We start from the raw sequence: 22,331 nt of genomic DNA on the forward strand, positions 1-22,331 counted from the left end.
ATAGAGAGAGGTACTTTCTCAAAGGGAAATATTCAGCAGAAAGCAGTATTCTGTTCTCCAAGTAATTGCCTGGTCTTCTGTCTCGGCAGCGATCACTTGTCCATCCAACAGTCACTACGAGCCCTGTGCTGCAGCCTGCCCTGCCACCTGTGTGGACCCAATGGCTCCTGTTACCTGCAGCCTGCCGTGCGTGGAGGGCTGCGTGTGTGACAGTGGGTACCTGCTCTACAATGACCGCTGTGTGCCCAGCCAGCAGTGTGGGTGCTGGCACAATGGGCAGCACTACCCCCGTGGGCTCCGAGTTCTGGACGGACGACACCTGCTCCTCCAAGTGCACGTGTCCCGCACGGGGAAGCAAAGTCCAGTGCTTCAATGCCTCCTGCCCTGAGGGCCTGTACTGTGGGGTGCAGAACGGGAAACCTGTGTGCCTCGAACACTCCTACGGCATCTGCCACGTCCACGGAGACCCCCACTACAAACCTTTGACAAGGTGACGCACAACTTCATGGGCAACTGCACCTACACGCTGGCCAAAGTGTGCTCCAACATCACCTCCCTGCCCTACTTCAACGTGGAGGCCAAGAACGAGCACCGTGGCAACACCCGAGTGTCCTACGTGCGCGAAGTGGTGGTTGAGGTGTACGGACAGCGCATTGTCATCCTCAAGCAGCAGAAGAGCCACGTGCTGGTAGGCAGTGGGGCTGGCATGAGCATGATGCGGCTACAAGGCAGGGCTGGCTTCTCCTGGAGGGGCCTGGCACGTACCAGGTGGGAGTGGGCTCCCCTGAAGGCACTGGGTCGCTTTGTTTTCCCCTTCAGGAGAGGCTGGGGGAGGAAGAGGCAAATGGGAATCACGGGCCATGTTGAGCAGAGTGCAGAACACAGCACACAGCTCTGCGAGTCCCAGGGGTGTGGGGGTGTGAGGACATCCCAGGCAGCTGTTTGCCGTGCCAGGGCCGGCAGCTGCTTTCCCTGGGCAGGAGCAGCCAGGAAGGCCGGGGACAGGCTCGGGGCCCACTGGGGTGTGTGTCCCGTAGGTGAACGACGTGCGCCAGACGTTGCCGGTGAGTGCAGCGGGAGGGGCCATCACGGTGAGCAAGAGTGGTCGCTACATCGTCCTGGAGACAGACTTCAACCTCAGAGTGTCCTACGACACTGACCACTCGGTGGAGGTGAAGGTGCCCACCACCTACTTCAACCTGACCTGTGGCATGTGTGGGAACTTCAACAACCGCAGAGACGACGAATACATGATGCCCAACGGGCAGCAAGCCGCAGACTCCAATGCGCTGGGGGAGAGCTGGCAGGTCCCAGACAGTGACCCCTCCTGCGGTGTCCCCGTCCCCTCCCCACCCTGCAGTGCAGAAGAGGAGAAGCTCTACAGGTCCGACCAGTTCTGTGGCATACTGACAACCAGGCCTAGCTCTTTTGAGAGTTGCCACGGCGTGATCAACCCCCAGGACTACTTTGACACCTGCTTGTATGACCTGTGTGCCCTGAATGGTGGCCAGGAGTTCCTGTGTGCTGCTCTGGAGGCCTATGCTGACGCGTGCCAGGCAGCTGGTGTGACTTTGCTTCCCTGGAGGAATGCTACCTTCTGCCGTGAGTACCTGCTTTGCCATTGCCAAAAGGAAAATGGGCCACACCCTGTCCTCTGAACATCTGGCCAAAGAGAGTCTTTGGTCTTCCCCTTCCCACAAGGCTGTCCGTGGTTGAAGCCTTGCTGGTCCTAATTTTCCCCTTCCCATTGCAGCCCTTCAGTGTCCCCCCAACAGCTACTATGACCCCTGCATGACCGGCTGTCCTGCCACCTGTGCTGACCAACAAGCCCCACAGAACTGCTCCAAGCCTTGTGTGGAGGGCTGTGCATGTAGCTCTGGTTTCCTCCTGAGTGGAGACACCTGTGTGCCCGAGGCCAACTGTGGCTGCCTCTTTGAGGGCAACTACTACACTGTGAGTGAAAACCCTGCCCTGGTTTGCACCCCTGCCAGAGCACTCCCCTGCCTGTACCTTCCTGCCTCATATGCTGAGGTTTGGTGTTTCCCCGCCTGCAGGAAGGCGAATACTCAGTGAATGAGAACTGCACTCGCCGGTGCCGGTGTGAAGCCAAAGGCCAGATGGTTTGCTCTGCCTTGTCCTGTGGCGAGGATGAGGTCTGCAAGATCCAGGATGGCCAGAGGGGCTGTTACCCAGCCAGCACTGCCCTCTGCCACATCTACGGTGACCCACATTACAGCACCTTTGATGGGAAGCTCCACCACTTCCAGGGCTCCTGCAACTACACGGTGGTGACGGGCTGTGACAACTCCTCCATCGGGTTCAGTGTCACCACCCGCAACGAACATCGCGGCAGCCAGAGCTGGACAGCTCTGAACTCTGTGGCACTGTCCCTCGAAGGCCTCCACATTGCACTGCGCGAGCACAAGGCAGTCTACGTAAGCCCCTCATTTCTACATCTGGGAACACCAGATGCCCTGGACACCCTTAAATCCCCCTCTGTCCCCAGGGAGAGCTTGCTATTCCCTGAGCCTGCTGCATGACCATAGAAGAGCATGGCAGGGCTCTGAAAGGGGCAGAAATGGCTGCTCGTTCAGACACAGATTCTTGGTTACTTTCTTGAGCTTCTGGTGTCCCATCTGTACAGTTGCTGCTGCCCTCATAGGCCTGGGCAGGGTTTCTCATGCCAGCAGTGCTTCTGGCTCACTGGCACTGGCACTACCCCAGTGAGGAGCCGTGACCTCTCAGCAGAGGGCACCTCTTTATGCTTCTGTCTCCCTCTGTCCCCCTTCTCCAGATCAACGGTGCTCTGGTCTCCCTGCCTGCTTCTCCTGCCCCCGGTGTGACCATTTCCCTGAGCGGCTCCTACGTACGGGTTTCTACCAAGCTGGGCCTGCAGCTGCAGTTCAATGGGGACCATGAGCTCCTAGTGAAGGTGTCTGAGAAGTACAAGGGCAAACTCTGTGGGCTGTGTGGGACATACACTGGGAGCCAGCAGGACGACTTCATGCGACCCGATGGGGTGGTTGTGCCTGACTTCAATGACTTTGGAGCCAGCTGGATGGTGCCGGATGAGGAGTGGCTGTGAGTCCTTGTTCCATCATGCAGATGAAGGACAGAAGGGAGCAGAAGGGAGTGTGGGAGAGGGGAGCTATGAAGGGCATCAAGACGCGGAGGGTTGGTGATGGCAAGCATGGGGCAAGGGAGAAGAGGCAGGTTCCTGACCCCAGGGAGAGTGGGCCAAGCCTGAGCAGGATGCTTTTCCTAAGCTGCTTGGATCACAACTGCCTCAGTCACTTGTTTCTGTCCACATGAAACCAGGGATGGCAATGGTACCTGTGGGCCGTGTGTTCCGCCCTTCCAAGTGACAGCTATGGGTGCCTGTCTTAGTGAGGGAGCTGGACTGCAGAAGCTGAGGTTTTGGCTGGGGAGAAGGCCAGGAAATGCAGTGGCTGCTGTCAACAGGCTGCAGGGAACTCAGGGCCATCTGTCTGCTTTGTAGGTGCGACCCATCCATCAGTCCACCTGCCTCCTGCTCCCCTGATGAAGAGGAGGCAGCTAACAAGCAGTGTTCAATCCTCACACACCTCGGTGGCCCCTTCCAGCCTTGCCATGCAGTTCTGCCACCCAAGACGTACTTTGAGAGCTGTGTCTATGACCAGTGTGCCACGGGTGGCAGCACGGAGCAGCTCTGCAATGACCTGGGGGCCTATGCTGCAGCCTGTGCTGAGGCAGGCATTGCTCTGGGAGACTGGAGTGCTGGCACTGTTTGTGGTAAGTCTTCTGTCAACCTCCTTTGATTTCCTTGAATCTCAGAGTCAAGGAATGGGGCAGTTCTGGTGCAGGCTTCCCCACGTATCACATAACTAACCACTTTGCTGGGCTAGCCCTTGTGTAAAGAGACTCTTCCGGACAGGTGGAATCCCTGTCCCGCGCTTCCTTTGCAATGGTGTGGGGGTGTTTGGGAAGCGTGCAACATCCCCATTTGGGAATAAATCCCCCTTATTAATCATACCTTATCCACTTCTCTTTCACTCTGTTTCATCCACCAGCTCCTACAACCTCGCCCCCCTTGCCAGGCACTACAACGCGGCCTCCACATACAACAACATCACAGTCACCTGGGACAAGCACAGGTACTGTTGTCTCCCATCCATGTTTCTTAGTGGCTGTGCTAAGCACTTCCCCTTGGCTGGCCACCCTTGCCTGTCCACAGGCATGCCACAGATGTACGTGGATGTACCTGAGCCCTGCTGGACAAGGGGAAAAGGTGGCCACACCCTCACTCTACAATTTCTGCTTTCCTTTCTGCACCATGTTCAGCTCCACCAACTGACTGCAATTTTGCCTGCACATTTGACAAGGACCTCTGTGGGTGGGTCCAGGCAGATTCCAGCAGCATTGACTGGATAAGGAACAAAGGCCCAACGCCCACGCCCAATACCGGCCCCTCGTCTGACCACACAACAGGAGGTAGGAACAGCAATCAGGACACTGGCAGAGGGGTGTCCCAGGGAAGATGGCAACAAACTTGTACAAGCGAACACAGGCCACATCTTTCCTGGCCTTCCTCCAGAGCAGCTCACCCAGTGTTGCCAAGGGCCAGAGGCTCCCTTTGGGAGGATTTCCGGCCCTGGCAATCAGGCCGTGCTACCCGCAGAGCAGGCGAGGACCTGCCATGCAGGGGAGAATGTAATGCACAGCTGGATGACCTGTCTATCTCTCAGGAAGAGGAATGGGTCTGTGTCTCTGTTACGAGATACTGGCTTTTCCAGAAGCCAGAGATGAGGGTCCTCCAAATCTGCAGAGTCATGTGAAGACTGTGGCAATGCTTTGGGGGTGTTGCCATTGCCCAGTCCAAGGCCTACAGCTGCCATGGCCCTGAGAGCACATTCATAGAGGCATTTGGGTCTGGGGAGGGTTGTGAAGGAGCTGTGCTTGCTCCCCCCTCCTTTAGCCTGCCTGAAACTGCAGCTGCGGTGCTCCCAGAACTGTGCTTGGGTTGTCCCTGGCTGCTTTGAGTAGCTCCGATGCATCTGTGACAGTGTGGCTCGTGCTTTGTTTCAGAGGGCTACTACATCTTCCTGCAAGGGACTGCTGATGCTCTCCCCGGCTTTGTGGCTCACCTGGTCAGTCCGGCATGTAGCTGGGAAGGAACACTCTGCTTCCGCTTCTGGTACCACATGTACGGAACTGCTGAAACAATGGCCCTGCGGGTGTATGTGCAGAAGGGTGATGAGCTAGTGCTCGTCTGGCAAGAAGTTGGGAACCATGGAGACAGGTGGCACTTGGGACAGGTCACGGTGCAGACCACAGGAAACATGCAGGTAAGGCCACAGGCTCTCACTGCCACCTCAGAGGAACCATGCTTTCTAATGGCTCTTCACACATGCAGCAGGAGCTAATGCTGGGAACCATTCCTTCCCTCAGATTTTGCTGGAGGGAGAATGGGGTGAAGATGAGCGGAGCAACGTAGCATTGGATGATCTCTCCGTTGAAAAGGGATCCTGTGCAGGTACAAGGCTTGGCTTGGGGAAGGGCAGCTTGAGACATGTCACCGACTGAGGTGGCAGGCTGTGCTAGAGGCAGGAGCACAGCTTGTTTCTGGGCACAGCGGCAGACTGTGCCCGAGTCAGCTTTCCTCTGGGCGGCTGGAACTATGGCAATGCCTGCAATCACTGTTTTAGTTCATGTGTTACAAGGCCCACAGGCAAGACATTGGCCACAGGTACTGAAGTGCCTTACCTGCTACTGTTACCCAGCTAAGCTGGTGGCAGAGCCCTTGAGTGGGATGGCTCTGCCTGAGATGGCACTCTTCAATCCCTGTCCTGGGCATGCCTGGGCATGATGCTGGGGACCTCAGAAGGGTGAGGGAATCAGCTGCCTGCAACAAAACTCCCCTGTTGGTGCACATCTCCTCTAACTCTCTCTTGTGCTAGTCTGCCAACACCAACACCCACGAGGCCTGTGCCAGGCACCACAACACAGCCTGTACTCACCACCTCACCAACCAGACCCACTCCCACATCAGGGACTGCCACCTCCCATCCCCATCAGATTCTGCTTCTTGAAACTTCTCATTTTGCTTCCTCCAGTGCCCACGATTCAGGATGGAGTGTCTGTACTGAAGGGGGGGTGTGTCTCCTCCTATATCCCAGCTCTGCTGGTGGTAGCATTTTTGCAGAGGCATAACAGTGCCATCCCTGCCCTGTGTCTCTTAGGTCAGCGTGTTGGGGTTTTTCAGGAAGGGTGGGCTAGCTGCTTGCAACAAAGGCCCATGTTGACACATTCCTCTATCTCTCCATAGGTCCACTTCCTACAACACCCTCTACCCCACTTCCTAACATTACAACACAGACAACACCAAGACCACCACCAACAACACCTGGGATGACCTCAGGTACTGCTATTATTGGTAGAGTTCTGAGTCCTCTTCAAAACCCATGCTGGGTATATGGTGCATTTGCATTTAAGGGCTGTTATTTGATTGATTTCAGTCTCCCTCGATATTAAGACACACATAGAATCCTCTTCCCTTTCTAAGGGTTTGTGTGGCACAGCTGTGCTTCTAGCATGAAGGTGTTTGAATAGCTTTGAACTGTATGTCTGTTAAAATTAATACTATGATGATACAGATCTATAATAACTCTGCTTGTCCATAAAGCCAATAGACCACTCATGAACCAGATGCTCTTTGAGCAAAGTGAGCTGGGGAGAAGAGGCAGTAGGAGGTGCTAAACTGAAAGTTTCCTCTGGTCTTTCCACTGTCAGGCACCTGTGTGGTGGAAGGAGATCCTCACTACCACACGTTCGACAAGCAGTTACACCATTTCATGGGCACCTGCACCTACACCCTCTCCAAGCTGTGCGAGAGCAACAGCTCCCTGCCCTCCTTCAACGTGGAAGCGGCCAATGAGCACAGGGGAGGCAACACTCGCGTGTCCTATGTCCGATACGTGGACGTTGATGTGGCTGACCAGCGGATAAGGCTGGGGCAGGGTGGAGTGGTGACGGTAAGCTTGAGGGGGAGACACTGTGGGACTGTGCAAGAGGAGAGAACTGTGCCAAATGGGCTGCTCCAATCCTGTCTCGATTCTTGTTCTTCCAGGTCAACGGAGTGGCAGAGATCCTGCCTTGCAGCCCATCCGCGGGTGTGCAGGTCTTGTCCAGCGGGTTCTACACCATGGTCATGACAGACTTTGGCTTGAGAGTCAAGTTTGATGGGAAGCATCGGGTGGAGGTGACACTTCCGAGCACCTTTGGGCAGAAGGTTTGTGGCATGTGTGGGAACTACAACGGGCTGGCAGCAGATGACTTCCAGAACCCAGAAGGGGCAATGGAGCCAGACTCCACCAGCCTGGGCAACAGCTGGGAGGTGTCCAACAACAGCAGGTGGGTATGGCCCCCAGCAGCGCTGGGGACACACTGGGCAAGGGAAGGAGGAGGAGGCACCAGGAGAAGTCCACAAATGACTCAGGGCCCTTCTGCCTGTCTTTCCACAGCTGCTCAGCCGGACCTCTGCCCACCCCAGCCTGCAATGAGACCGACAAGCAACTCATCGGCAGCAGCCAATTCTGTGGGCTCCTCACTGACACCAGTGGCCCGTTTCAGGTGTGCCACGCTGTGCTGAACCCCAGCAACTACTTTTGACACATGCTTCTACGACCTGTGTGAGCTGGGGCTGGACCGTGAGGCCCTGTGCAAGAGCTTGCAGTCCTATGCAGATGCCTGCCAGTCACTTGGTGTCCAGATACCTGTGTGGAGGAACGCAACCTTCTGCCGTAAGTCCAGACATGGTACCACGGATCAGTACACTCAGGAAAACACAGGACAGGATTGGAAGAGTGAGCTGGGGAATAAGATCTATTCTCCCTATAGGCTGTAGGGATTTACAGGTAGTTATCAGTATTAGAGGCACCATTTTCTGTTTCATTTTGATCGGGTAGGACTGACAACACAAGTGGAGCCAAAGGGATCATAGAGAAAATAGAGAGAGGTACTTTCTCAAAGGGAAATATTCAGCAGAAAGCAGTATTCTGTTCTCCAAGTAATTGCCTGGTCTTCTGTCTCGGCAGCGATCACTTGTCCATCCAACAGTCACTACGAGCCCTGTGCTGCAGCCTGCCCTGCCACCTGTGTGGACCCAATGGCTCCTGTTACCTGCAGCCTGCCGTGCGTGGAGGGCTGCGTGTGTGACAGTGGGTACCTGCTCTACAATGACCGCTGTGTGCCCAGCCAGCAGTGTGGGTGCTGGCACAATGGGCAGCACTACCCCGTGGGCTCCGAGTTCTGGACGGACGACACCTGCTCCTCCAAGTGCACGTGTCCCGCACGGGGAAGCAAAGTCCAGTGCTTCAATGCCTCCTGCCCTGAGGGCCTGTACTGTGGGGTGCAGAACGGGAAACCTGTGTGCCTCGAACACTCCTACGGCATCTGCCACGTCCACGGAGACCCCCACTACAAAACCTTTGACAAGGTGACGCACAACTTCATGGGCAACTGCACCTACACGCTGGCCAAAGTGTGCTCCAACATCACCTCCCTGCCCTACTTCAACGTGGAGGCCAAGAACGAGCACCGTGGCAACACCCGAGTGTCCTACGTGCGCGAAGTGGTGGTTGAGGTGTACGGACAGCGCATTGTCATCCTCAAGCAGCAGAAGAGCCACGTGCTGGTAGGCAGTGGGGCTGGCATGAGCATGATGCGGCTACAAGGCAGGGCTGGCTTCTCCTGGAGGGGCCTGGCACGTACCAGGTGGGAGTGGGCTCCCCTGAAGGCACTGGGTCGCTTTGTTTTCCCCTTCAGGAGAGGCTGGGGGAGGAAGAGGCAAATGGGAATCACGGGCCATGTTGAGCAGAGTGCAGAACACAGCACACAGCTCTGCGAGTCCCAGGGGTGTGGGGGTGTGAGGACATCCCAGGCAGCTGTTTGCCGTGCCAGGGCCGGCAGCTGCTTTCCCTGGGCAGGAGCAGCCAGGAAGGCCGGGGACAGGCTCGGGGCCCACTGGGGTGTGTGTCCCGTAGGTGAACGACGTGCGCCAGACGTTGCCGGTGAGTGCAGCGGGAGGGGCCATCACGGTGAGCAAGAGTGGTCGCTACATCGTCCTGGAGACAGACTTCAACCTCAGAGTGTCCTACGACACTGACCACTCGGTGGAGGTGAAGGTGCCCACCACCTACTTCAACCTGACCTGTGGCATGTGTGGGAACTTCAACAACCGCAGAGACGACGAATACATGATGCCCAACGGGCAGCAAGCCGCAGACTCCAATGCGCTGGGGGAGAGCTGGCAGGTCCCAGACAGTGACCCCTCCTGCGGTGTCCCCGTCCCCTCCCCACCCTGCAGTGCAGAAGAGGAGAAGCTCTACAGGTCCGACCAGTTCTGTGGCATACTGACAACCAGGCCTAGCTCTTTTGAGAGTTGCCACGGCGTGATCAACCCCCAGGACTACTTTGACACCTGCTTGTATGACCTGTGTGCCCTGAATGGTGGCCAGGAGTTCCTGTGTGCTGCTCTGGAGGCCTATGCTGACGCGTGCCAGGCAGCTGGTGTGACTTTGCTTCCCTGGAGGAATGCTACCTTCTGCCGTGAGTACCTGCTTTGCCATTGCCAAAAGGAAAATGGGCCACACCCTGTCCTCTGAACATCTGGCCAAAGAGAGTCTTTGGTCTTCCCCTTCCCACAAGGCTGTCCGTGGTTGAAGCCTTGCTGGTCCTAATTTTCCCCTTCCCATTGCAGCCCTTCAGTGTCCCCCCAACAGCTACTATGACCCCTGCATGACCGGCTGTCCTGCCACCTGTGCTGACCAACAAGCCCCACAGAACTGCTCCAAGCCTTGTGTGGAGGGCTGTGCATGTAGCTCTGGTTTCCTCCTGAGTGGAGACACCTGTGTGCCCGAGGCCAACTGTGGCTGCCTCTTTGAGGGCAACTACTACACTGTGAGTGAAAACCCTGCCCTGGTTTGCACCCCTGCCAGAGCACTCCCCTGCCTGTACCTTCCTGCCTCATATGCTGAGGTTTGGTGTTTCCCCGCCTGCAGGAAGGCGAATACTCAGTGAATGAGAACTGCACTCGCCGGTGCCGGTGTGAAGCCAAAGGCCAGATGGTTTGCTCTGCCTTGTCCTGTGGCGAGGATGAGGTCTGCAAGATCCAGGATGGCCAGAGGGGCTGTTACCCAGCCAGCACTGCCCTCTGCCACATCTACGGTGACCCACATTACAGCACCTTTGATGGGAAGCTCCACCACTTCCAGGGCTCCTGCAACTACACGGTGGTGACGGGCTGTGACAACTCCTCCATCGGGTTCAGTGTCACCACCCGCAACGAACATCGCGGCAGCCAGAGCTGGACAGCTCTGAACTCTGTGGCACTGTCCCTCGAAGGCCTCCACATTGCACTGCGCGAGCACAAGGCAGTCTACGTAAGCCCCTCATTTCTACATCTGGGAACACCAGATGCCCTGGACACCCTTAAATCCCCCTCTGTCCCCAGGGAGAGCTTGCTATTCCCTGAGCCTGCTGCATGACCATAGAAGAGCATGGCAGGGCTCTGAAAGGGGCAGAAATGGCTGCTCGTTCAGACACAGATTCTTGGTTACTTTCTTGAGCTTCTGGTGTCCCATCTGTACAGTTGCTGCTGCCCTCATAGGCCTGGGCAGGGTTTCTCATGCCAGCAGTGCTTCTGGCTCACTGGCACTGGCACTACCCCAGTGAGGAGCCGTGACCTCTCAGCAGAGGGCACCTCTTTATGCTTCTGTCTCCCTCTGTCCCCCTTCTCCAGATCAACGGTGCTCTGGTCTCCCTGCCTGCTTCTCCTGCCCCCGGTGTGACCATTTCCCTGAGCGGCTCCTACGTACGGGTTTCTACCAAGCTGGGCCTGCAGCTGCAGTTCAATGGGGACCATGAGCTCCTAGTGAAGGTGTCTGAGAAGTACAAGGGCAAACTCTGTGGGCTGTGTGGGACATACACTGGGAGCCAGCAGGACGACTTCATGCGACCCGATGGGGTGGTTGTGCCTGACTTCAATGACTTTGGAGCCAGCTGGATGGTGCCGGATGAGGAGTGGCTGTGAGTCCTTGTTCCATCATGCAGATGAAGGACAGAAGGGAGCAGAAGGGAGTGTGGGAGAGGGGAGCTATGAAGGGCATCAAGACGCGGAGGGTTGGTGATGGCAAGCATGGGGCAAGGGAGAAGAGGCAGGTTCCTGACCCCAGGGAGAGTGGGCCAAGCCTGAGCAGGATGCTTTTCCTAAGCTGCTTGGATCACAACTGCCTCAGTCACTTGTTTCTGTCCACATGAAACCAGGGATGGCAATGGTACCTGTGGGCCGTGTGTTCCGCCCTTCCAAGTGACAGCTATGGGTGCCTGTCTTAGTGAGGGAGCTGGACTGCAGAAGCTGAGGTTTTGGCTGGGGAGAAGGTCAGGAAATGCAGTGGCTGCTGTCAACAGGCTGCAGGGAACTCAGGGCCATCTGTCTGCTTTGTAGGTGCGACCCATCCATCAGTCCACCTGCCTCCTGCTCCCCTGATGAAGAGGAGGCAGCTAACAAGCAGTGTTCAATCCTCACACACCTCGGTGGCCCCTTCCAGCCTTGCCATGCAGTTCTGCCACCCAAGACGTACTTTGAGAGCTGTGTCTATGACCAGTGTGCCACGGGTGGCAGCACGGAGCAGCTCTGCAATGACCTGGGGGCCTATGCTGCAGCCTGTGCTGAGGCAGGCATTGCTCTGGGAGACTGGAGTGCTGGCACTGTTTGTGGTAAGTCTTCTGTCAACCTCCTTTGATTTCCTTGAATCTCAGAGTCAAGGAATGGGGCAGTTCTGGTGCAGGCTTCCCCACGTATCACATAACTAACCACTTTGCTGGGCTAGCCCTTGTGTAAAGAGACTCTTCCGGACAGGTGGAATCCCTGTCCCGCGCTTCCTTTGCAATGGTGTGGGGGTGTTTGGGAAGCGTGCAACATCCCCATTTGGGAATAAATCCCCCTTATTAATCATACCTTATCCACTTCTCTTTCACTCTGTTTCATCCACCAGCTCCTACAACCTCGCCCCCCTTGCCAGGCACTACAACGCGGCCTCCACATACAACAACATCACAGTCACCTGGGACAAGCACAGGTACTGTTGTCTCCCATCCATGTTTCTTAGTGGCTGTGCTAAGCACTTCCCCTTGGCTGGCCACCCTTGCCTGTCCACAGGCATGCCACAGATGTACGTGGATGTACCTGAGCCCTGCTGGACAAGGGGAAAAGGTGGCCACACCCTCACTCTACAATTTCTGCTTTCCTTTCTGCACCATGTTCAGCTCCACCAACTGACTGCAATTTTGCCTGCACATTTGACAAGGACCTCTGTGGGTGGGTCCAGGCAGATTCCAGCAGCATTGACTGGATAAGGAACAAAGGCCCAACGCCCACGCCCAATACCGGCCCCTCGTCTGACCACACAACAGGAGGTAGGAACAGCAATCAGGACACTGGCAGAGGGGTGTCCCAGGGAAGATGGCAACAAACTTGTACAAGCGAACACAGGCCACATCTTTCCTGGCCTTCCTCCAGAGCAGCTCACCCAGTGTTGCCAAGGGCCAGAGGCTCCCTTTGGGAGGATTTCCGGCCCTGGCAATCAGGCCGTGCTACCCGCAGAGCAGGCGAGGACCTGCCATGCAGGGGAGAATGTAATGCACAGCTGGATGACCTGTCTATCTCTCAGGAAGAGGAATGGGTCTGTGTCTCTGTTACGAGATACTGGCTTTTCCAGAAGCCAGAGATGAGGGTCCTCCAAATCTGCAGAGTCATGTGAAGACTGTGGCAATGCTTTGGGGGTGTTGCCATTGCCCAGTCCAAGGCCTACAGCTGCCATGGCCCTGAGAGCACATTCATAGAGGCATTTGGGTCTGGGGAGGGTTGTGAAGGAGCTGTGCTTGCTCCCCCCTCCTTTAGCCTGCCTGAAACTGCAGCTGCGGTGCTCCCAGAACTGTGCTTGGGTTGTCCCTGGCTGCTTTGAGTAGCTCCGATGCATCTGTGACAGTGTGGCTCGTGCTTTGTTTCAGAGGGCTACTACATCTTCCTGCAAGGGACTGCTGATGCTCTCCCCGGCTTTGTGGCTCACCTGGTCAGTCCGGCATGTAGCTGGGAAGGAACACTCTGCTTCCGCTTCTGGTACCACATGTACGGAACTGCTGAAACAATGGCCCTGCGGGTGTATGTGCAGAAGGGTGATGAGCTAGTGCTCGTCTGGCAAGAAGTTGGGAACCATGGAGACAGGTGGCACTTGGGACAGGTCACGGTGCAGACCACAGGAAACATGCAGGTAAGGCCACAGGCTCTCACTGCCACCTCAGAGGAACCATGCTTTCTAATGGCTCTTCACACATGCAGCAGGAGCTAATGCTGGGAACCATTCCTTCCCTCAGATTTTGCTGGAGGGAGAATGGGGTGAAGATGAGCGGAGCAACGTAGCATTGGATGATCTCTCCGTTGAAAAGGGATCCTGTGCAGGTACAAGGCTTGGCTTGGGGAAGGGCAGCTTGAGACATGTCACCGACTGAGGTGGCAGGCTGTGCTAGAGGCAGGAGCACAGCTTGTTTCTGGGCACAGCGGCAGACTGTGCCCGAGTCAGCTTTCCTCTGGGCGGCTGGAACTATGGCAATGCCTGCAATCACTGTTTTAGTTCATGTGTTACAAGGCCCACAGGCAAGACATTGGCCACAGGTACTGAAGTGCCTTACCTGCTACTGTTACCCAGCTAAGCTGGTGGCAGAGCCCTTGAGTGGGATGGCTCTGCCTGAGATGGCACTCTTCAATCCCTGTCCTGGGCATGCCTGGGCATGATGCTGGGGACCTCAGAAGGGTGAGGGAATCAGCTGCCTGCAACAAAACTCCCCTGTTGGTGCACATCTCCTCTAACTCTCTCTTGTGCTAGGTCTGCCAACACCAACACCCACGAGGCCTGTGCCAGGCACCACAACACAGCCTGTACTCACCACCTCACCAACCAGACCCACTCCCAGCTCAGGTACCATTGTTTCCCATCTCTCTTATTGCCTTTTAGAACTTCCCTGTCTTCTGAATCCAGGTCCCATAGCCAAGTGACATAGTTTTTATACTGGAGGGTCAGAGCTTTTCCTTGCTTATCACACTTTTGGAACATCTCTTCTGGGAGTTTTTCTCACTTCTAACTATATACATCTTCCAATGGGTCTCTTCTGCCACAGTGCTGTTTTTTTAAGAGTAGACCAGACATATGATAGTTATCTCACATACTATTTATTGCCATGTCCATATATATTAAAATTATTCTTTTGTGTGGCAAATTTTCACCTGTTATACAGATGTTATTGTCTGTATATTTTAAAATTTAATTTAATTTCCAATTTTTTTTTTATTTGGGATATAATCCAATTATATTTTCCTGGGAAAGACTAGTTTATTATATAGGATATGTACTAAACTGTCAGTTTAGGTAACTTTTAATAGCTGGCTTACTCCAGTTTTAATCACTGATGTCTATATGTATCTGCTTAAGTACAAGAGGGTCCTGGCTCACCTACTCAGTTTAGATTTCTTCTGCTTTTCTTGGTAATTTTTAAGTATGTCTTTCTTTGTAAGGAGTTAAGGTTGACATGTAGATACATCCCTAAACGTAACTATACCTTAACATGGCATTGAAAAGCAAAGATTAAGGACCTCTTTTCCTTATTTTTTGTTGTTGTTAGTAAATACCATGAGGAACTTTCAGGCTCAACTCTGCTAAGAGGTGATGGGAAGTTTTTTCCTTCAAAATTATCAGCATTCAAAATATTACCCAGGCCTCACATGTAAATGCATACACAGTGTACTTCCATTTGTACATATTAGCACTGGCTATTTACTATTTTTTTTGAGTGTGTAAAGAACATCTTGTGAATGCAATACTCAATTTAAGTCCCATAAGTGATGTGAGTACTGAAACCCAGACAGTTGATAGTGCAGCAGTCTATTCTGGCTAACCAGCCCTGTAAAGTTTTTGAATAAATTCTTCCTATTTAGTCAGAAATAGCCTTTCTGATCTGGACACTAAAAACTCACTGCTTCACTTTGTATAATGATGTCTTAATAATGCCTTTTACCCAACTTTCTTCATCAACCTCTAGCACAGATTTCTGATACACAAGAGTACAGATTCTTTGTGGGTCCAAAGATAGAAGGCTGGGTTGGCCTTTGGAGGGCTATTGACTGATCTCATCACTATTACATCTGAGCAACAAATACAAAGTAAAACAAGCAAACTGGGAACCAAGCAGCTGCAAGAGGTGGAGACTCAGAGGGACTTTCCCTTTCTTCACAGGTCGTGCTTCCTGCAGCGCCTCTGGGGATCCACATTATAACACTTTTGACCACAAAGTCCATAATTTCATGGGAAATTGCACTTATACCCTCTCCAAAGTATGCACTGTCTCTGAGAGTCTTCCATACTTTGATGTGTCCACAACAAATGAGCACAGAGGAGCCAACACCAAAGTCTCTTACGTGAAGTCAGTGCATGTGGAAGTCTATGACAATCAGATTTCTCTTCTGAAAAACAAGAAAGTGAATGTAAGAAAATACCTATTTAAAAGATATATATAATTTTTAACTGACATGCAGATAATTAAACATTACCTCTGTAGAGTTTATAACGAAACTTTGTCTTTTTATTAATAGTATCTACCTCTTTTAATGAGATCTCCAACAAACTTGCTCAGATATTCTCTAATGAATTCCAGTTTCCTTATGCACAAGATCCTATCTTTCAGTAATCTGTACTAGCTGCTGGAAGTTGTAGGAGTCCCAGCAGCCATACACTAACTTTTACAACTTGCTGTACAGGTGAATGGTCGCAGAATGAACCTGCCTGTATTTATGGAAAAGAAGATCAGTATTCAAAGCAGTGGTGGATATGTTCTACTGGAAACTGACTTTGGGCTGTGGGTGAGATATGATGGAAATCATTACGCAGAAGTCTCTGTGCCCTCTAATTACAGTGGTTTGCTCTGTGGCCTCTGTGGTAAGTGGTGCTGGTAATTACTTAAACTTTTTTTCTTAGCATGTAGAAATTACAAGAGTAGTTTGTCTTGTGAGTTTCTGATTATTCTTTGGTTTGGATCATCTGAAGCTTCCTAGTTCAATTACCCCTTCATGGGTTTTTCACACTTTCAAAGCAGTAAATCTACCTAGGAATATAACTGTGCAAATAGCACTGTTTAATTTTTAGTCCAACATTCTACATGTAGGATGCCAGAAAATGAGTAGGGTTTCTTTTAGATAAGTTTTTTCTTGGATGCCATGTAATCTAGTTACATAGGAACTTACAGACTTCCTGCTTCGAGTGCCTGAGAGCAGCTCTTGTCAGTCATCAGAACACAATTCTGCTCTAATTTTGCCCAGTACAGACTGATGTTACATATATATTCTCCCCATCTCATTTTAATTTATTTTACAGCCAGAAACCTAGGTTTTTCCTACAGGTCTGAACTTCATGTGTCCCATAAATCTCTTTTTACCCTCACAGGTAATTATAATGGTGATCCAAATGATGACAATATAAAGCCCAATGGCGACACTGCAAGCGGTTCCACTGATCTTGGAGAAAGCTGGCTTGTGCCTCAGAATAACACCATGTATGTATAATAATTTATTCACATGGCATTTGCTGAGCAAACTCTTAAAATCAAATGTTCTTCTACTCACTCGCTTTTTCATCCAGTACCATTCTACATCTTCCAGCTGCCCATTAGAAGTAGGGAGCTGCACTTTTACATAAACCAGAGAATGATATTAGGGCTTCTCTCCTTTAAGTCTCATTTTCCAAAGCAGGAACTGTCTGTTGAGTGTGAGGGGGGATGGTACATCAGTCCAGTTCCCTAATTGGAAACCATAACTGTTTGGATCCCATAGCTCTTCTTTTTTCAGCTAAGAATAAGCCTTTGAATCACCCAGAAGGGATCAAAAAAGGAGTCCATTCAGTGAGAGGGCTGACATCAGCTTTACAAAGAAGCTGGATAAAGTCTTGTGACTGAAATAAAATGCACTCTTTTGTGCAGGGTTGACATATATTAATTTTCCACTGAAAATCTGATAGTAAGAGTTGTGACACACGTTTGATTTGCTTGCTTTCCCCAGATGCTCCAGTGGTGGGACAGAAGAGCAATGTGATCCTGTGTTGGAGAGTGAAGCGGAGAAAAACACAGCATGTGGCATGATCACAGACCCAACAGGTAGTGTGTTGGTAGATCTCTGTGAGCCATGTGATGGAGCATGGTCTAGCTTGTTCTGTCCCTTCTGTATAGTCTCTTTTTCTGAGCTCATATTGGAAGCATATAAAACCTCCAGTGTGAATGGCCAACGTAAAACCCATAGGTGCCTGGTCAGGATATGTCATCTGTTCAGACAGTGCCAATGTGTCCATGAATTTTATCTGACAACATGTGCAGGGAACCATAGCTGGTCTGGGCAGCATCAGTTTGCTTGCTAAAAGAAATAGTTCAGAGGGCACTGTCAGTGTGTGTATTATAGATAGTTTATCTGAAATTCTGTATATGGTCCCTATAGTTGTAGAATTAGTGATTTGCCTGGGCAGCAAAGCTTGATTTATTTAAGCTATGTTGTATCAATCATGCAAAAAGAAGAAAACCTGATCCAGAGAGCCCATTCTCATATTGTGCATCTTGTATCCATTTCAAATACTGGATTAACTTATTTAACACAGCCTGGAACACTCACAATGTGTTTGCTGTGAAAGAAAATACATGGTGGTCACAGTCTTAACATTGCAGTGGGTTTTTCTATCCTTCTATATATCCTTCTTGTTTTACACAGGAATCTTCAAGGACTGTCACACCAAGGTGCCTCCACAGAATTTCTTTGAAAACTGTGTTTATGACGTATGTTTCACTGGGGGACAGGCAACATCCTTATGCTATGGACTGCAGGCCTATGCTGAATCGTGTGTCAATGCTGGGATATGTATAGAGTGGAGGAATGCTACTCTTTGCCGTGAGTGTTGTGATATAAATACCTATTCTGAATTTTAACTTCATTGTTCTCTATCTTTTCCATGCATGTTATTTCATTTTACGTAATGTTCTGAGTATAGTTTGTCTTTTATAATGTCTTGAGTCTGCTTCAGATTCAGAACTATTCCAAGATTTGTATAGACCACTAATTTTTGAGAACATTAGGATACATGCAGATTAAATCCTTGAAGTTCTATAATGTTTATAATTTGCTATTAGTTTCTTGGAAAAGTCTGATTACATTCAACTGTGTCTTATGTGAGCTTCTGCATTGGAGAAATCAGTCCCTTTGCTTCAGTGAAAATCTACCATCCTCAAAGTAAGTGGAGCTGGTAGTCCTCCATAAAACATGCTTATCAATGGCTTTTGGTTAAAAAAAAAAAGTGACCTTGAAAAGCAGCTGTTTCTAGGAAGTGCTCTATTTCTCTCTAAAGCAAAGAAATTGAGTATTATCACTTATCTCTCAATTAATTCTCTTCAGAATGACCTTATGGTAAATTTAATATAATGAAATATTTCTTAGAATAAAGCTTTCCAGGGGTTCCGCTGGTGCTGATTTTAAGCAACACTGGACACCTTCCTGCTTGCCAGACATACAATCATAGGATCGTAGAATGGTTTGGGTTGGAAGGGACCTTAAATATCATCTAGTTCCAATGCCCCTGCCATGGGCATAGACACATTCCATTAAAACATTAAAACTTGCTCAAAGTCCCATCCAACCTCGTCTTGAATAATTCCAGGAATGGGACATCCACAACTTCTCTGAGCAGCATCTTCCAAAGGACATTTAAGTCCACAAACTACACACCTGGAGAGAAAAAAATAAGTCCTCTAAAGGTCAACCATACTTAAATAAACCACAATTGTTTTCTATGCTTTTTTTGTCTTATACTAATTTTTATTATACCAGTTACCACTGGACTACCTTCTGCAGCTCTGCACCTTTTTTCTTTTTCTTTTCTTTTTTTTTTTTTTTTTTTTTTTTTTTTGATATGATCAACAATTAGCTCTGCATTTAAAATAAACCATAAAAAAATGGACAGGTTCTAGGAGCTGGTCAGTTTGGAAAAAGAATCATTGTGATAAAGCACCCAGTAAGTCAGCTCTGAAAGGACAGAGCACAGAGAATTCATATATAAAAAGAAGACAGAGGAAGAAATAAGCTTCTAACCCTCCAAATCAGATTAAGGCTGTGGACATCCAGACTCCATAGTCTGAGGCCATAGGCCAGGACCTAAATATCTATGGCTTGATTTTAGTAATAGAGAAAACTCAGTGACATTAGAAAGATTGACTCTTGAGTGCTCTTTTCATCAGTGATTCAAATAAAAACTCAATTAAGATCCTGACCGAGGGATGGAAGTCTGGATAGATGACTGGAGATGTTGGCTGTAATTGTCACACAGGACTAAGAGACCGTGTTGTAGGGACAGAAATAAATGAGAGTCATATGTAGTGATTTATAAGAAAATCCAGCCAAACCCATGTTTTCCTGTGTTTTTTTAGATGACAGAAATGGACAAATACTTTGGGATTTCTGTAAAATGTAATGTTATCCCTGGGGACCATGTTTTGAGTGATAGAAGCCCAATTCTACCATAAGCTGAGGGGTGTGAAAGTATATTGTTCTCAAGGAGACTCAGTGAAAGACAGAGTGTGATTTTTAGTTCTATTTTGGAATACATGGCAGGTGTTCAAATAGTAACTACAGTAATGGGGATATACCAGCTGGTATGGCAAAAGATTCTTCTATTTCCTTAACTGGGTCACTTTACACCTTTAAATCAGCAGAAAAAAGTTTGCTGAACCAAGCACAATTAGTCATGTGTGATCACATCAGACCTACCCTCAACAGAGCCTGCAACATTTGACTTGTGAGGGGAAGCACAAGGGGTGCCCACGTGTCTTGCCCACCTCTATCAGAAGCCATCCATCTCCCTCAGCAAGAAATTTCTTTGTACTCAGCACTCTCCTGTCAGACTTTCTAACGGCCATTTTGTATATTTTCAAGAGAAAACAGTGAAAAAACCAGGAAAACTTTTATTAGGATTGCCCTTTTGAGTGATCTTATTTTTTCTCTTCATTTAGCAATGTCCTGTCCTGGAGGCAGCATCTACAAGAGCTGTGGTACTAGGTGTCCCTCTACCTGTTTGAACATCTCAGCAACTGATTCCTGCAGTTCTTTGCCAGTGGAAGGTTGCTTCTGTAAGGAAGGCTACGTTTTGAGTGGAGACAAATGTGTGCCAGAAAGCAACTGTGGTTGTATTGATGAAAAAAACCAGTATCACCAGGCAAGTCACCTCAGACATTTAAAGAAAAAAAGGAAAAAACCAAAACCAAGGGATCTCATTCGTTATCACAGTGAGGGAAAAAAACATGTTAATAACATGACACAATTCATATTTACACCATTAATAATTTCAAAATAGACTTACTTTGTCAGCTTTCTTGATCCATGTGTGGCTGCAATTGCCCAAATGACCATATATCTTGCGCATTCTAACAGTAGTAATATGATTTTCCCTTATGGTTTTACCTTCCCATTTATCTTATAATATATGCTGCTACATTCTATTTTTCCACATAGCTGAACGAAAGCTGGTTCACCCGTTATCCCTGCACTGAGCGCTGCACGTGCAAGGCAAATAACACCATTGAGTGCAAATCCTGGGAATGTGGAGTCCAAGAGGAGTGCAGTATTCAGGATGGTGTGCTGGGCTGTCATTCCAATGGTAAGTCCTGCCTGAAAATCACCCCAATGTCAATTCCATAATTAGACCCTCTTCTTCTAGCTTTATTATAAATATCTTTTCATATGTGATAGTAAAGAAGTCCCAACTGACTGCTGCCAGTGCTGAGATGAAAATGCATGATGTTCTGTCTTGCAAGCACAGATGCCTCCTGTTGTAGTGAATATCAGCAAAAACTGATGCTGCCCAAAAGTCTGCAAGGCTGCTTGGATTCTATTTGTCCTGATAATGAAAATTCAAGTCCCACATCACAAGTGCTGCAAGCTTTAAATTTGGTTGCATTTCTGTGAGAATTGTATTTCTGTGGGCCTGCGTAATGATAAGTGCATTATGTATTGATGTATATATATGTAATTTTATTTACTTTTATATTTACATCTATATTTATACAGTTAATAATGTATTTTTATATAGATAAGTAGAAAAACTCTGTATTACTCTCAACTATACTATAAATCATAGCTTCAACAGCATATAGAAATTGTTGCTGCCAAGTAATATAGAAATTTGCTGCCAAGTTGTCATTCTGTATATAATTTGCAAATTAAATTTAGGAGATGCTTTCTGGAAACTTCTTATTTCCAAATAAATGTTACTGGCATGAAGGTGAGATGCCTCTGTGGAAGTTTGGCCACATAATAATGATCAGGATGAGGTTGCTACACTAAAGCAAATTGCTTTGGTCAGCTGAGTCCATGGTGAAATCCAGTACAAAATTCTTAAATAGTTTTTTCACCTTCAGGTCAAGCCACATGTCAAGTGGTAGGAGATCCCCATTATTTCACTTTTGATGGAATGAAGTACACTTTCGTGGGAACCTGCACCTACACTTTGGTTGAGGTTGTCAACACTGCCACCAATGTCATTCCTATAACCATACTTGGCAAGAATGAAGACAGAGGACTAAGAGGGGCCACATACCTGAAAGAAGTCTACATAGATGTGCATGGTGTACGAATCACCCTTCAGAAAAACAAAGGAATCCTGGTAGGTGGTGGTGCTCTTTATTGTGGCAAGAAGTATCTTAAAATTCGCTCACTTAGAGTAGCTGTAGGAAAAAGGATCTTCACATTTCCTAAAGAATATGTATACATATGCTTAATACTTGTGGGCACCTCCATTAAATGGATGTCATGAGGAAATAAAATTTCTCACTAGTTCCCAAGGCTTCTGGTTTGGGCTTACTGTTTTATTGTCCATATCTTGGAGATTAAACCCAGGGCCTCCATACTGGGGAATTGTTCCCTGAATTAGACTGTGGGACTCCCTACTTCAACGGCTTTTATCAACCCAGTCACCTACAGTGAGCAAGGCATAATGCATCAGTCTAAAATAACATGGGGAGCCATGGCAATACTGGAGGCAGGTAATCTACCCCATAGGTGAGAAAGGCCTTGCTCACTACCAGGGATCTTTCTAGCTCCCTGTTAAAAGCAGAGGATATGAATCCTGCCCAGCCCTCCTCAGCTAAAAGGCTGATTCCTGCCACCCATAGCTGGAATATGCAATGGTGGAAATGTAAACAGCTAAAATTGTCACAGAGAAATC

The 22,331-nt window shown here is 49.6% G+C and overlaps 1 protein-coding gene across 1 annotated transcript in view; it reads left to right on the plus strand.

Moving 5' to 3' along the window:
• Positions 1–22,331, plus strand: part of LOC104693490 (IgGFc-binding protein-like) — a 58,505-nt gene that overhangs the window by 22,144 nt on the left and 14,030 nt on the right. The window contains 35 exon segments of the mRNA XM_039557053.1: positions 90–290; positions 411–688; positions 1,038–1,602; positions 1,754–1,953; positions 2,055–2,435; positions 2,795–3,081; positions 3,500–3,771; positions 4,050–4,133; positions 4,321–4,470; positions 5,065–5,324; positions 5,428–5,512; positions 6,305–6,397; positions 6,769–7,010; positions 7,106–7,389; positions 7,500–7,632; positions 7,664–7,778; positions 8,073–8,671; positions 9,021–9,585; positions 9,737–9,936; positions 10,038–10,418; positions 10,778–11,064; positions 11,483–11,754; positions 12,033–12,116; positions 12,304–12,453; positions 13,048–13,307; positions 13,411–13,495; positions 13,920–14,012; positions 15,324–15,571; positions 15,845–16,022; positions 16,527–16,635; positions 17,138–17,232; positions 17,834–18,010; positions 20,122–20,324; positions 20,621–20,765; positions 21,526–21,770. Of these exon segments, the coding sequence (XP_039412987.1) occupies positions 90–290; positions 411–688; positions 1,038–1,602; positions 1,754–1,953; positions 2,055–2,435; positions 2,795–3,081; positions 3,500–3,771; positions 4,050–4,133; positions 4,321–4,470; positions 5,065–5,324; positions 5,428–5,512; positions 6,305–6,397; positions 6,769–7,010; positions 7,106–7,389; positions 7,500–7,632; positions 7,664–7,778; positions 8,073–8,671; positions 9,021–9,585; positions 9,737–9,936; positions 10,038–10,418; positions 10,778–11,064; positions 11,483–11,754; positions 12,033–12,116; positions 12,304–12,453; positions 13,048–13,307; positions 13,411–13,495; positions 13,920–14,012; positions 15,324–15,571; positions 15,845–16,022; positions 16,527–16,635; positions 17,138–17,232; positions 17,834–18,010; positions 20,122–20,324; positions 20,621–20,765; positions 21,526–21,770 (8,006 nt within the window).

Source organism: Corvus cornix, chromosome 9 (genome assembly GCF_000738735.6).
Source record: "Corvus cornix cornix isolate S_Up_H32 chromosome 9, ASM73873v5, whole genome shotgun sequence".
In the NCBI taxonomy this organism is placed as follows: Eukaryota; Metazoa; Chordata; class Aves; order Passeriformes; family Corvidae; genus Corvus; species Corvus cornix.